The 12,473-nt window shown below is 36.8% G+C and overlaps 2 protein-coding genes across 2 annotated transcripts; one reads left to right on the top strand and one right to left on the bottom strand.

Annotated features, from left to right (window-relative positions):
* Positions 1 to 39: 39 nt before the first annotated feature.
* Positions 40 to 5,997, bottom strand: eva1c (eva-1 homolog C (C. elegans)). The gene is made up of 8 exons (XM_051121834.1): positions 5,406 to 5,997; positions 3,496 to 3,692; positions 3,141 to 3,264; positions 2,899 to 3,051; positions 1,751 to 1,894; positions 1,198 to 1,272; positions 1,019 to 1,105; positions 40 to 941 (listed from the first exon to the last, which is right to left on the bottom strand). Exons 1-8 carry the CDS (start codon positions 5,518 to 5,520, stop codon positions 523 to 525), a joined length of 1,314 nt encoding a protein of 437 aa, XP_050977791.1. The 5' UTR covers positions 5,521 to 5,997; the 3' UTR covers positions 40 to 522.
* A 351-nt stretch (positions 5,998 to 6,348) lies between these two features.
* Positions 6,349 to 10,080, top strand: mis18a (MIS18 kinetochore protein A). Its single transcript, XM_051121436.1, has 5 exons — positions 6,349 to 6,691; positions 8,384 to 8,450; positions 8,537 to 8,659; positions 8,747 to 8,849; positions 9,637 to 10,080. The coding sequence occupies exons 1-5, from the start codon at positions 6,481 to 6,483 to the stop codon at positions 9,712 to 9,714; spliced, it is 582 nt and encodes a 193-aa protein (XP_050977393.1). The 5' UTR covers positions 6,349 to 6,480; the 3' UTR covers positions 9,715 to 10,080.
* Positions 10,081 to 12,473: the final 2,393 nt, after the last annotated feature.

Genomic DNA, 12,473 nt, shown 5'->3' with positions numbered 1-12,473 from the left:
TATTCATCCAGTGTTTAATAGAGAAATAATTTATAAAATACTTTTCTCTTTACATGGCTTTACTTTGTGTGAAACGTAACACATTTATAGAATAATTTTAGAGAAGAATAATAACTTTTGCCCTCAGGTATTGCTTGTTCTGTGCTATTATGTCCTCACTGTGCCTCTAAAGGTGATGTGTGTAATGTTTTTAATGTAAAAAACCTCTTTAATGGCTTATTATGAGACTGTTGTAGGTTGATTCACCTCAAAAAGTGTAGCACAGTGAATCTGTGATGTTTTCAAAATATTAGACTGTTTGTTTAAGCTGCCTGACAACAGCAAAAGTAGCTTAACCAATAGTGTGAGGCCATTTGTGTAGCTGACCAATAGCAGCTGAGAGGAGTGTTTTGGAAACCTGTTTGAAGACAGTTTTGGCAGTTCCACTTGTTTTACACACAATTACACACTTCACCTGTTCATTTTAGTGTTTTGGTAACAGAAAACATTCAAAATGTTCAGTTCTTTTGGTTGAAACTACAGCTACTGCACATTCTGTGTAACACTTGGCATGTATGAATGTAGGATGCATGTGTTTCCATTGAGGTATGCATTCATCCTGATCTCCTGAATCACTAGCTCTCTGCGCTCAATCCTCTCCATCAGCTCTGCTGCCTCTGTGGTGTACGTAACGTCTTCCCAACAATACACCTTCCTGCCGATCTCTGACAGGTTAGAGCTATTCATTAGTGACACTTTCTCATCCTCATCTTCTTCCTCTTCATTATCCTGGTTCATTGGCTCCTCCTCTTCCGAATGAGTTGTTTTACTCTTCTTCCTGAATGTCCTAGTTTTGTTTAGATGTCTACTGCAAGTTAGCTGTGTTGAAACAGCTATTAGAACAATCAGAAGTCCCACACAAACACTTGATGTGAAGAGCAGTCCTGCCATCTCTGGATGCTCTGAGAGAAAGAAGAATAGTACTTGTGACTTGTGAGTACTTGTAGCTTTGGATTTACTTTGAATCTATTTTCGTTACCTGTAATGTAGCCATATGCCATTAATGAATTGCTGACAATAATTCTGTTCTCTGGAACTTTTGAACTTCTGATAACTGGGTGTTCCCCTATGAATAACAATGAAAGAGTTTAACGGTTTATTTACCTCAGCTGCACAGATGTGCTATACAAAGTGAACTGTATGGTGTACTGTCACCACCTTTGGTGCTTTGGTTAGGAACTGAGGTAGTTTGGAAACTGCTGGGATCAGCCTCCTTGAGTAAACTTTGAGGAACTGGAAAAAAAGGCACAGTACAAAGAGTTAACATCTTCCGACTCCCAGACGGTATCTCCCAGGATCTTTCAATGCAAGGCTGATGAGTAATCTTTATTTTTCCTGTAAACTGATCCTGCTTTCCAATCAGTAACAAAAGCCTGGCATTCAAAGCAATCACAGGAAGTTTTACAGGAAGCCCCGAGGCCTACAAATGCCAGGCTCATTCCCTATTTTTATTCCCAAACAACTTTTGTCTTCATTGTAATTTATGAGACGGAAAGAAAACAGACGTGTAAATCAACAATCTGAGATGAGACAAAGGCCACGTGTTAGTCTTTTCCCACACTCTCAATCAGTGATCTGATTAAAGAGCTCCCATGACGTAAAGATGGCGCGCCATACTGTAACTGTATTCAAAAAAATTCAAGACATTTATAAACACATTCAAACACGTTTTGCTTTGGAAAGATTTCAGTGGATATGAGAGCATTCATACCGCATGCATAGAGGACAGTTAAATCATTTTTTGTTCCAGGGGGGCAGGGGTTTTTGAAATGTTTCTCATCTATGGTAAACGAACACCTCTGTTTTCCATAGCAGATGTTGGATACCACGTCAACAGCTTTGTGAAAAAGACATTCTGTAATATTAAAGAGAAAAAAATAATGAAAAATATTTATCAAGTACCAGATCACAAAAATAAGCAGAATGTGCTCAAAATCAGACATTTTTTACTGAATATTATAATAGATTCAACTATATACAAATGTATTCATGTGACTTTTTAATTAAAAGAAAGAAATTAAGGTTTTTGAGGAAAGCATTCCAGGATTTTGCTTCATATAGTGTGTTTAAATGGTGGCCAATGGGTTGAAGGTCCAAATTGCAGTTTCAAAGGGCTCTACACGATCCCAGCCAAGGAATAAGGGTCTTATTTAGCAAAACGATCACTCATTTTCTAATAAAATTAAAATTTAAAATTTTTAACCACAAATGCTTGACCTCACACATTACATAATCATGTTGGAAACGTCACATGTGACGTAGGTGGAAGTACCAACCCAGTGTTTACAAAACAAATGTGCAAAAACAGTCAAACGCCTTTTACAAAAAAAGGTAACATAATGATGTTGGACGATTTTGAAGCTGAAGGAGAAAATGAGATGGAGTTTTTAGCCCTACCCTACTTTTTTGAACCTAAGTACACAGACGAAGAACTAACCACACATTACCTTTCCACCTTGATTAAGTCATGCTTCAAGTTGTGAATGCCCATCACAGAGCTAGTGCAAGACAAGCATTTGTCGTTAAAAAGTATATACATTTTTATTTTTTTAAGAAAACAACCGATCGTTTTGCTAGATAAGATCCTTATTCCTCGGCTGGCTTTCATGTAGAGTCCTTGATCTGTATAACCTTCTTTCACCACAAAGAACCTTTGGTGAAAGAGAAAGGTTCAACAGATGTTAAAGGTTCTTTTTGGAACCATTTAGACAAAAAAGGTTCTTCTCTGGCATCCTGAAGCGCCTTTATTTTTAAGAGTGTATAGAGAAAAATCCTGGATTGTTGTGCTCAAAAAACATAAATTATTAGGAAATTTTTATTCTGGAAGTGAACTAATCCTTTAAACCCAAAAAAACAGACCAAATGGTGGAGGTTCTCGTTCCTGTGAAGGGCACAAGTTTTTCTCCTCCAACTGTCTTCCATAAACAGCAGAGTAGATATTCAGCACTCTTGGATACTTGCAGTGCAGCAAAAGTCGATCTCCCTCACATGTTACTTTCTTCTTGTGCTCTGCTGTGAGACAATTTTTTTTTACTGATGTAGATGAGTAAATATTTGAGGAAGAAATAATCAATTAGGGCTTTAAAGGAGGAAATACTTACTAGGTTTACATCTGTATGATACATGGAGGTATTTAGGAGTTCCGGGACAAGGATCTCGACCAAAGACTTGATGATTAACCAGAAACTGGCAATTTCTATGACCTTGGCATTCAGAGAGCACTTTCTAACAGAGAGGGATAATCAAAGAACGTAGAATATGCATTATACAAAAGGCAGGGAAAATGTACTAGCCTTGTCCTGATTTCTTGAAATCACATATCGTTTTTGAGCCAGAAGTGAATATGATCGGTTGCCACAGGAGTCTAGTCTTACAACAGAGCCCTCTTAGGTCTGTTTAGTGCATGTAAAATGAAAGGTCTGATATTTGTCAGAAAGCAAAGTACAGACTATTCACCTGCAGTGCTGTGGTAGCAGAACAGCTGTGATTACGCCATTGGCATCTCATTCCTGGCACAATCCCGGGAAGGGCTGCACTCTGTCCATAAAATGCAGATTGAATAGTTATGGTGGAGTGCCGAGGACACCTGAGGAGCAGGTGATCTCCATCACAGGCTTGAGCTGACTGACTGTTGATGATCCTAAACAGATAATCTAATGAAAAAGTGGGGAGGATGGATTTATTAAGTTATTAAAGTACATAAAGTAATGAAATTGTTTAATTAAAAACGCAATTCAAACATATATGTGACCCAGGACCACAAAACCAGTCATAAGTGTCAATTTTTCAAAATTGAGCTTTATGCATCATCTGAAAGCTGAATAAATAAGCTTTCCATCTAAGTATGGTTTGTTAGGATTGAACAATATTTGGCCGAGATACAACTATTTCAGCATATGGAATCTGAGGGTGCAAAAAAATCAAAATATTGGGAAAATCGCCTTTAAAGTTGTCCAAATAAAGTTCTTAGCAATGCATATTACTAATCAAAAATTCAGTTTTGATATATTTACAGTAGGAAATTTACAAAATATCTTCATGGAACATGATCTTTACTTAATATCCTAATGATTTTTGGCATAAAAGAAAAATCTATAATTTTGACCCATACAATGTATTTTTGGCTATTGCTACAAATATACCCCAGTGACTTAAGACTGGATTTGTGGTCCAGGGTCACATATTAGGACATTAAATTGGACATTAACATCTACTTGGTGTACTTGTCCAGGTAATATACAGTTGAGGTCAAAAGTTTACATAATCCTTGCAGAATCTGCAAAATGTTACTTATTTTTCCAAAATAAGAGGGATCATAAAAAATGCATGTTATTTTTTTTATTTAGCACTGACCTGAATAAGATATTTTATATAAAAGACGTTTACATGTAGTCCACAAGAGAAAATAATAGATGAATTTATAAAAATGGCCCTGTTCAAAAGTTTATATACACTTGATTCTTAATTTTTTTTTTTTTTGTGATAGTTGTTCATGAGTCCCTTGTTTGTCCTGAACAGTTAAACTGCCTGCTGTCAGAAATATCCTTCAGGTCCCACAAATTCTTTGGTTTTTCAGACTGAGGGACTCATATGCAACTATTACAGAAGCTTCAAAAGTTCACTGATGCTTCAGAAGGAAATTTTGTGCATTAAAAGCTGGGGGTGAAAACTTTTTGAATTTGAATATCAGAGTAAATTGAACTGATTTTGTCTTCTGGGAAACGTGTAAGTCTCTGTAGCTTCTTAAGGGCAGTAATAAATTGAACAAAAATTTGATATTTAGGCAAAATAAGAAAAATGTACACATCTTCAATCTGTTCAAAAGTTTACACCCCTGGCTCTTAATAGATCGTTTTTCTTTATGAAGCATCAGTGAGCGTTTGAACCTTCTGTAATAGTTGTATATGAGTCCCTCAGTGTGAAAAGATGGATACCAAAATCATACAGTCATTGTTGGAAAAGGTTCAAATACACAAAAATGCTGAAAAACCAATACATTTGTTGGACCTAAAGGATTTTTCTGAAGAACAGTGGGCAGTTTAACTGTTCAGGACAAAGAAGGGACTCGTGAATAACTACGACTTAAAAAAATACAGCTGTGGATCATTAAGGTTTACTAAATCAAAATTATTATTGTATAAAGGTATCAAGCCATCATGAATACAAAAATTCCCATTCAATACAAAAACCCCATTCATGTTTACGTATTTATTTTTGATTTCTGAACCATTTCACAAAATGTAAGAAAAATACGACTTTTTATATACTGCTTTAAAATTTTAACTTATTTTCTCATTATTACTGAACATTACACCCATAATATTCTATGCTGTTATTGTTCCATCATTATTATATTATCGACTTACTTGAGAAATCGGAGAGTCCTTCCATTTCTTTGGTCCACAGTATGAGAACGCTGTAAAGTATTTGAACACACAGCCCAGGTACCCGGCAGCTTCTGAGGTGCCGCGCAAAGATCATGTTAAAATCCTTCAATTATTTCTGCATCAAAGCCCGTGCATTCAAGCGCGTGCTGGGGAAACGCTGTCAGGAATTCCCGTCTCTCACCTGCCAAGGATTTTTCACCCGGCTAAAGTATATGTATATACCGCGACTCTGACATCCCAGTACTTTCAAGCCAAAGTCCAAGAAAGTGAACTCCTCGAAATAGCTTCTCCCTTGATTAAAAAGACGTTAGATGATATAACACGAAAAGAAAACATTTCAAAGCGACGCAGTCACTGAGTTGCAGCCTATAGAGGGAATAACAAGTGCGCAACAAGTCAGTGTTGCCTGAAAGCGGCTACATTCACATGATTCATTCCACTGTTGATGTTTTAATCTACTTGGTTAAACATCAAATGGTAATATGTGGTTCCTTAGCACTCACAAAGTGATTTTTGAGGAGGATGTTGAGGAATAACGCATTTGAACGGGGCGTGGCGGTAAATGCCTCAAATAGGCAGTGCGCTAGGAGTTGAGGGGCACTGACAACACTATTGTTTCCAATCTGAATGAAATGCATTCACAATCATGTCATTCATGTTATTAATATAATATTTCATATAGTCAGTTAAGTGGCTTTGTCTTCGAAGCCAAACTTTTCTGAACTATTGATCCTTTATTAAAAAAAATGTATATATAGTTAAAAACACGTTTTCTATCCGAGAAAGGTTTTGTTCATGTGCGTGTGTGTAAGTGTGTTTTTATGTTAGAAATGTATTTATTGTCTGTTTGCTTTTGTTTATAATATTCTAAAATAGAACCTAACATGATGAAGTGAAACTGTTACTCCGTTGCAGCAGGGGACGCTGTGCGCGTGTCATTTTATCTGCGTTCCCTACAAATCCGTAGAAGTACAGGTGCCCGCGTACGTTTGAAGACATTTTAATAGTGGTGGAAATATATACTTAAGTCAGGGATTTTGATATTCCATCTCAAATGGCAGGCAAAATCAAACTTACGGATGAGTGCAGCTATAAAACATACTCTGTTTGTGAGAGTGCAGCTGATAGCAGTAGCAGCAGAGTGGAGGAAGACGGAGAAAGCGACGGTCCAGCGGTGTTTATGTGCGGCAAATGCAAGTTACCCATCGGTGATAGTTTGTCATGGGCAGGCAGTGATGACGAGCAGAACCAAATTATGCTCAAACGTAAAAGATTTTTATGTTTTATTGCTCTTGTTTGTAAAATGTTGGTTATAACATAGTCTTGAGTTGATTAACGTTACGCTACCATTCAAACGTTTGCGGCTTGTTGTCTGAGATATATATTTTTGAGAGGACTTAATACTTTTTATGCCGCAAAGATGCATAAAATTGACCAAAGGTGACAGTAAAGACATTTATGATGTTGCAAAAAATATTAATAACTTAATCTGTTAATCAAAGAATCATGAAACATATCAAGCAGCAAAAACTGTTTCAACACTAACAGTATTATTAATAATTCTTGATCACCCAATTATCACATTAGAATGATTTCTGAAGAATCATGTGACACTGAAGACTGGAGTAATGATGCTGAATTCTGCTTTGCCTCCTAGAATTAAATGACATTTTAAAATAAAAAACAAAAAACAGTATTTTAACTGTATATTTTTGATCAAATAAGTGCATCCTTGGTGAGTATTACAGACCTTTTTTTTTTTTTTTTTTTTTTTTCCGAAAAAAAAAAAAAAAATGAAATCTCATTGACCTCACACTTTTGAATGGTAGTGTTTATTATCTGTTGACTCTTATGCATTTTGAAATATTGTTACTAAATATTTTTACGTGAGTTTTTACTTTGCATGCATGTGTTCTCTGATGAAAAAAAATAAACAGCTAAAACCAGCCTAAGCTGGTTGGCTGGTCTTAACTGGTTTAAGCTGTTCCAGCTGGTCTCCCAGCCTGACCAGCTAAGGTAGTGGCCAAAACCCCTCTTCTTTTTTTTTTACAATAGCATAATATATTTGTGGATAACAACTGTTTAAACATAGCTGAAATCAAAAAAGAGGGTTTAAACTTGCGTCACGGTTTGGTTAGTTACCTGGATGCGTGGCCATATTGGTGATACTCGGATTTAAACAACAGCATGGATTGCATGGTTAATGTACTACTAAATATGTTGTTCTGCGCTGTCTAAACCACAGGAAAAATCTGTGGAAGCTGCTAAGTCATATAGAAAAGGACTTAGTAAGCAGGAAAGGGTGCAATATTTTTATAAACTAAAGTTAGTAGGTGGTAAAAATATGTACAAGCAGTATTAATTAAGATTTTTGTCTAATATTTCACCTGTCTGACCAGAAATGATAGGAACAAATGCGAATGTGGTCAAGATTCTTGCCCTGGAAATCCTGGTTCAGTTTGGGCAACCACAAATGCTTCTCAGACAGTTTTTTTTTTTTTTTTTACTTTCCTCTTTGATCTGTTGTATCTTTTGCCAGTCTATAGTACTCTAAATGTTTTTCCTGGTCTGACCGATTAGTAAAGCCAGAAAAAACAATAATTGACCATTTTCAGCAGCAATAATCAGCGAACTATGCGAGTTTCGTTTGGTTCAGTGTCATTGTTTACATTCAGTGCTGCCAATATGGCCGACTGATGACGTGTCATGAAAACACTCTATATAGGTGCATATGTATTGATAACAGTGACTATGCAAAACACAGATGGGAATAATAGAGTAATATTTTTTTTTACAACATTCAATGTCGCCAATATGGCCGACTGATGACGCGTCATGAAAACACTCTATATAGGTGCATATGTATTGATAACAGTGACTATGCAAAACACAGATGGGAATAATAGAGTAATATTTTTTTTTACAACATTCAATGTCATTTGCATCTTGATTTTCAGGGATCACTGACAATGTCGTCATAGGCAAAGATCCCTTTGTTTCTGGTACCCGAAAGGAGCTTGGATGGTGAGACTTTTGTTTTAATAATTTATGTGTATGCAGAATCAAAAACATGACATCAATGTCTCTGTAAATTTGTCTCTTACATTCAGTCTTGTTGTAAATCTCACCTGCCGTGGCTGTTGCTCAGAATTAGGAATCATGTATATATCAACCCCAAAAAAGCTTGATTACAAGAGATCTCTCTTCTGCTTTAATGTTGAAAATATTGAAAGGTAAGTAGTTTTTTTTTTGCGTGTATAATTATTGCAGATGCATCATCCTATGTATCACATTGAGGACATGACTGTGTCTTTCTGTAGCTATGTTGTTGGCAGTCCAAGCCAGCGGGTGCCAGAATTGGACAGAGAAGACAAACCAGTGACCCTGGAGTACCAGAACATTGTGGAACAGCAAATGACAGAGGTAAAGTAGCTCGTCTAGAGACTGTTTAAATTATTGATCTGCGAGCATGATGTAAACCCATGCAAGTCTCTCTCCGTTTAAAAATAAACTATTTCTTTAGCACTACAAATGCAGAGATTAATGGCAATATTGAATGTTTTGGGAATATGACAAAAAATATTTGATCTGTTATACAATCTTTATGAGGGGAGATTAGTTGCACTTAAAACATTAGGTACAATATAACCTGAATTTTTATTTTTCACTCTTAATAAGAAATTCATTCTAAAACAAATGTCTAAAAGAAATGTATTCCAGTATGGGTGGGGTACACAGGAAAAAAAAAAATGTAAAGGTGTAGATAAAAAACATCTCTGCTTTTTAGTGGTTTTTAACACACACAAGTAAACAGCAGATGGCGCTCTTGTGGTGCTGCCAGAGCTCTTTGTTTGGTCACTGAGTCCGGCAAACAATAGATATTAGGGGCTGTTGAAGAATTTGTTCTAGAAAAGGGTGTTGACAGCCCTGTCTGTCTGTGATATATTAATATTTTAATTTCATCTTCCTTGTCGGTGCGCTTGTCTTATACACCAAATAGAACTTCTGACAAGATTTACCACAGGATTCCTGTGGATGATGATTAAATATCTATGTAAATGTTGTGAATGAATGTCTAGTCATTGTCAGGATATGTATTTGTACTTCGTGTTCTCGCAATAATGTTTTCATTATTTGTTTTTATAACAAAATCTTACAGTCATGTCCTCTCTATTCTGTCTGACCTCCTATTCTCTAATGTACCTTGCAGATAAAATCTCTATCAGTGATTATAGGACAACGCCTACTGGAGATTGAAAATAACCTCCAGTGCAGTTCTGGAAAATGAATGAAAATGAGCTGTCTGTTTTATGACTCAGGGTAATAATCCTGTGTGTCTGTTGTGAATGAGGTTGTGTCTGTCAGTTATGTATTTATATGTATTTTCTATACAGTTGTATGCAATTGTCACATTTATAATTTTCTAGCTTTTACTACACATTCTAAGAGATGTCATTGGATATAAACGCACAGATTAGATATTGTAACATGAAATTGTATTCTGTAAAAGTTACTGTACTGTATGTTAGGAAAAACACACGTGTTTGTCTGCATCTCCTATTTTGTCAGGTATAATCCTTGTGTTGTTGTCATGATGCTAGTATTTACAAGAAGGATACACACAGGGTGGACATGCATAATAAATATACTAGTAAAGCAAAACACGTGTTGTTGTTGTTTTCCCTCCACTTGTTTGTTTTTGATCCTTCATCTTTCACATCAAAACATCCCTGCCCAGCCCACTAAAAAAACTGGTTCAATAACACGCATGTGGATGGCGGGAGAAGGGGGGGCATGTCGGCTCAAGCCATTTTTTTTGTTTACAGTTCCTGTCTAATGTGCCTAGCAACACTCTCCACCAGGAGGCGGGAAAAGACTCGTGGAGACCCTGAAGGCGCGCACCCCCAACCCCGAATGCTGGGGTAGCATAACAACAGCAGCTGAGACAGAAGCCGCGCTCCTCGGACCAACCAGAGAGCTGTATCTAAGGGGCATGCTGCCATGGAAACAAAGCGCGCATGCTGTCGCTGGAGCCTGTTGCCATCGCATCCGTCGTTTCCTTATTTGCCGGCCAGCGAGTTGGCCAACCAGCTTGCGAGGGGGGGGGTCTGTCAGACTGATGACGTCGCTTCAGTCGTTGGTAGGGGTGTGGTCTTCATCTCCCGCGCCCGCAGAGACTTCTTCATTCTTGTGCCTTTGAACTCCTCCAACGTTCTGCCTGTAAACCCAGTAGAGTTAAAAATAGGAACAAGAGGTAAAACATGCGTATGGCACATGGTATCATTGCATCATATTTACTCTTTGTGTCCAGTAGAGGGAAACATCACTCTACATGTGGCAAAATATGTATCATTTCTAGCTGTACTATTTGGTGAGGGTTCATCGCAGTAAAGCCCAGTTTACACCAAGAATGTTAACTATAACTATGTTTGTATTAGCGTTCACACCAACAGTCTAAAACTATTCTATTATAATCGTACGCTGCAGTTTTGACGTCAGCCGCTTTTAAATGCTCGAGTTTATATCGTCTGTCAGCTGGAAAAATGTTTTATTTTTATTTATTTATTTTTAAAGATTGTCATTTATCGTTATACCTGTGTGAACTTTCCTGTTCTTATTAATTAGAATGATTAGTTATTGCGTTCACAAAACGCATTGAAGATACTCAGCACGTGTACGCCTGCAAGATGTCTGTTAAAGATTGCTTCATCTGGAAAGTATCTGCTGTGTACAAACATCTGATAAACTTCTTTGAAATAGACTTCCAGAATGAAGATTTCCTGATAGTTTACTCGCCCCTATGTCATCCAAGATGTTCAAATCTTTCTGAAGTGGCAAAGAAAGTAAGTTTTTTTTTTTTTTTTTTGAGGAAAAAATTTCAGGATTTTATTTTTATTTTTATTTTTTATTTTTATTTTTATTTTTTACATATAGTGGACTTCAATGTTGGCCAACGGGTTGAATGGCCAAAATGCAGTTTCAGTGCAGCTTCAAAGGTCTCTACATGATCCCAGCCAAGAAATAAGTGTCATTTTCTTAAAAAAATAAAAGTTTATATACTATACACAAATGTGCATCTTGCACTAGCTCTGCAATGTGAATACGTGTCTTCACGCATTGCGTAATCACGTTGGAAAATTGTGCGGTTCTGTGAAGGGTAGGGTAGGGTAGGGTAGGGTAGGGTAGGGCAGGGCTAAAAAATCAATCTTATTTTCTTCTCCAACTTCAAAACCGTTTGACATCGTAGTTTTACCTTTTTTTGTAAAGGGCATGAATTGTAAACACTGAGTCTGTACTTTCGCCTACATCTGGCGTGTGCGATTACATAATGCGTGAGGTCAAGCTAGTGCAAGCTAGCTAGAGGGTTGTCCTCTTATACTTAAAATAATCGTGTAAGTAGTAAAACAATACGAACGCAAACTTTACCAAAAAAAGGTTTAAAGGAGAACTCCACTTCCAGAACAACAATTTACAAATAATGTACTCACCCCCTTGTCATCCATGATGTTCATGTCTTTCTTTCTTTACTCGTAAAGAAATTATGTTTTTTGAGGAAAACATTTCGGCATTTTTCTCTTTTTCTCCATATAATGGACTGCTATGGTGCCCTGATTTTTGAACTTCCAAAATGCAGTTTAAATGAGACTTCAAACGATCCCAAATGCGGTTGTAAACGATCCCAGCCGAGAAAGAAGGGTCTTATACCTAGCGTAACAATCGGTTATTTTAATAAAAATAATAATGCAATTTATATACTTTTTAATGCCAAACGCTTGTCTTGTCTTACTCTGCCTGGACTCTTTTTGTTCCGGTACATGACAGTTAGGGTATGTTGAAAAACTCCCATCTCATGTTCTCCCTCAATTGCTGTTTTACCTTTTTTGTTAAGGGTGTTTGATCTTCTTTGCATGTTCACTTTGCAAAGACTGGGTTGGAACTTCTGCAGTGATGTAGGATGATTTTGAAATGATTTTTGAAGTTGAGGGTGAAGATACGATCAGTTTTTCGACATACCCTAACTGTCTTGAACCATAATACACAGAGTTC

Source organism: Labeo rohita, chromosome 10 (genome assembly GCF_022985175.1).
Source record: "Labeo rohita strain BAU-BD-2019 chromosome 10, IGBB_LRoh.1.0, whole genome shotgun sequence".
Classification (NCBI taxonomy): Eukaryota; Metazoa; Chordata; class Actinopteri; order Cypriniformes; family Cyprinidae; genus Labeo; species Labeo rohita.
The sequence above is the reverse complement of the archived record's forward strand: the minus strand, read 5'-3'. Positions and strand labels throughout refer to the sequence as shown.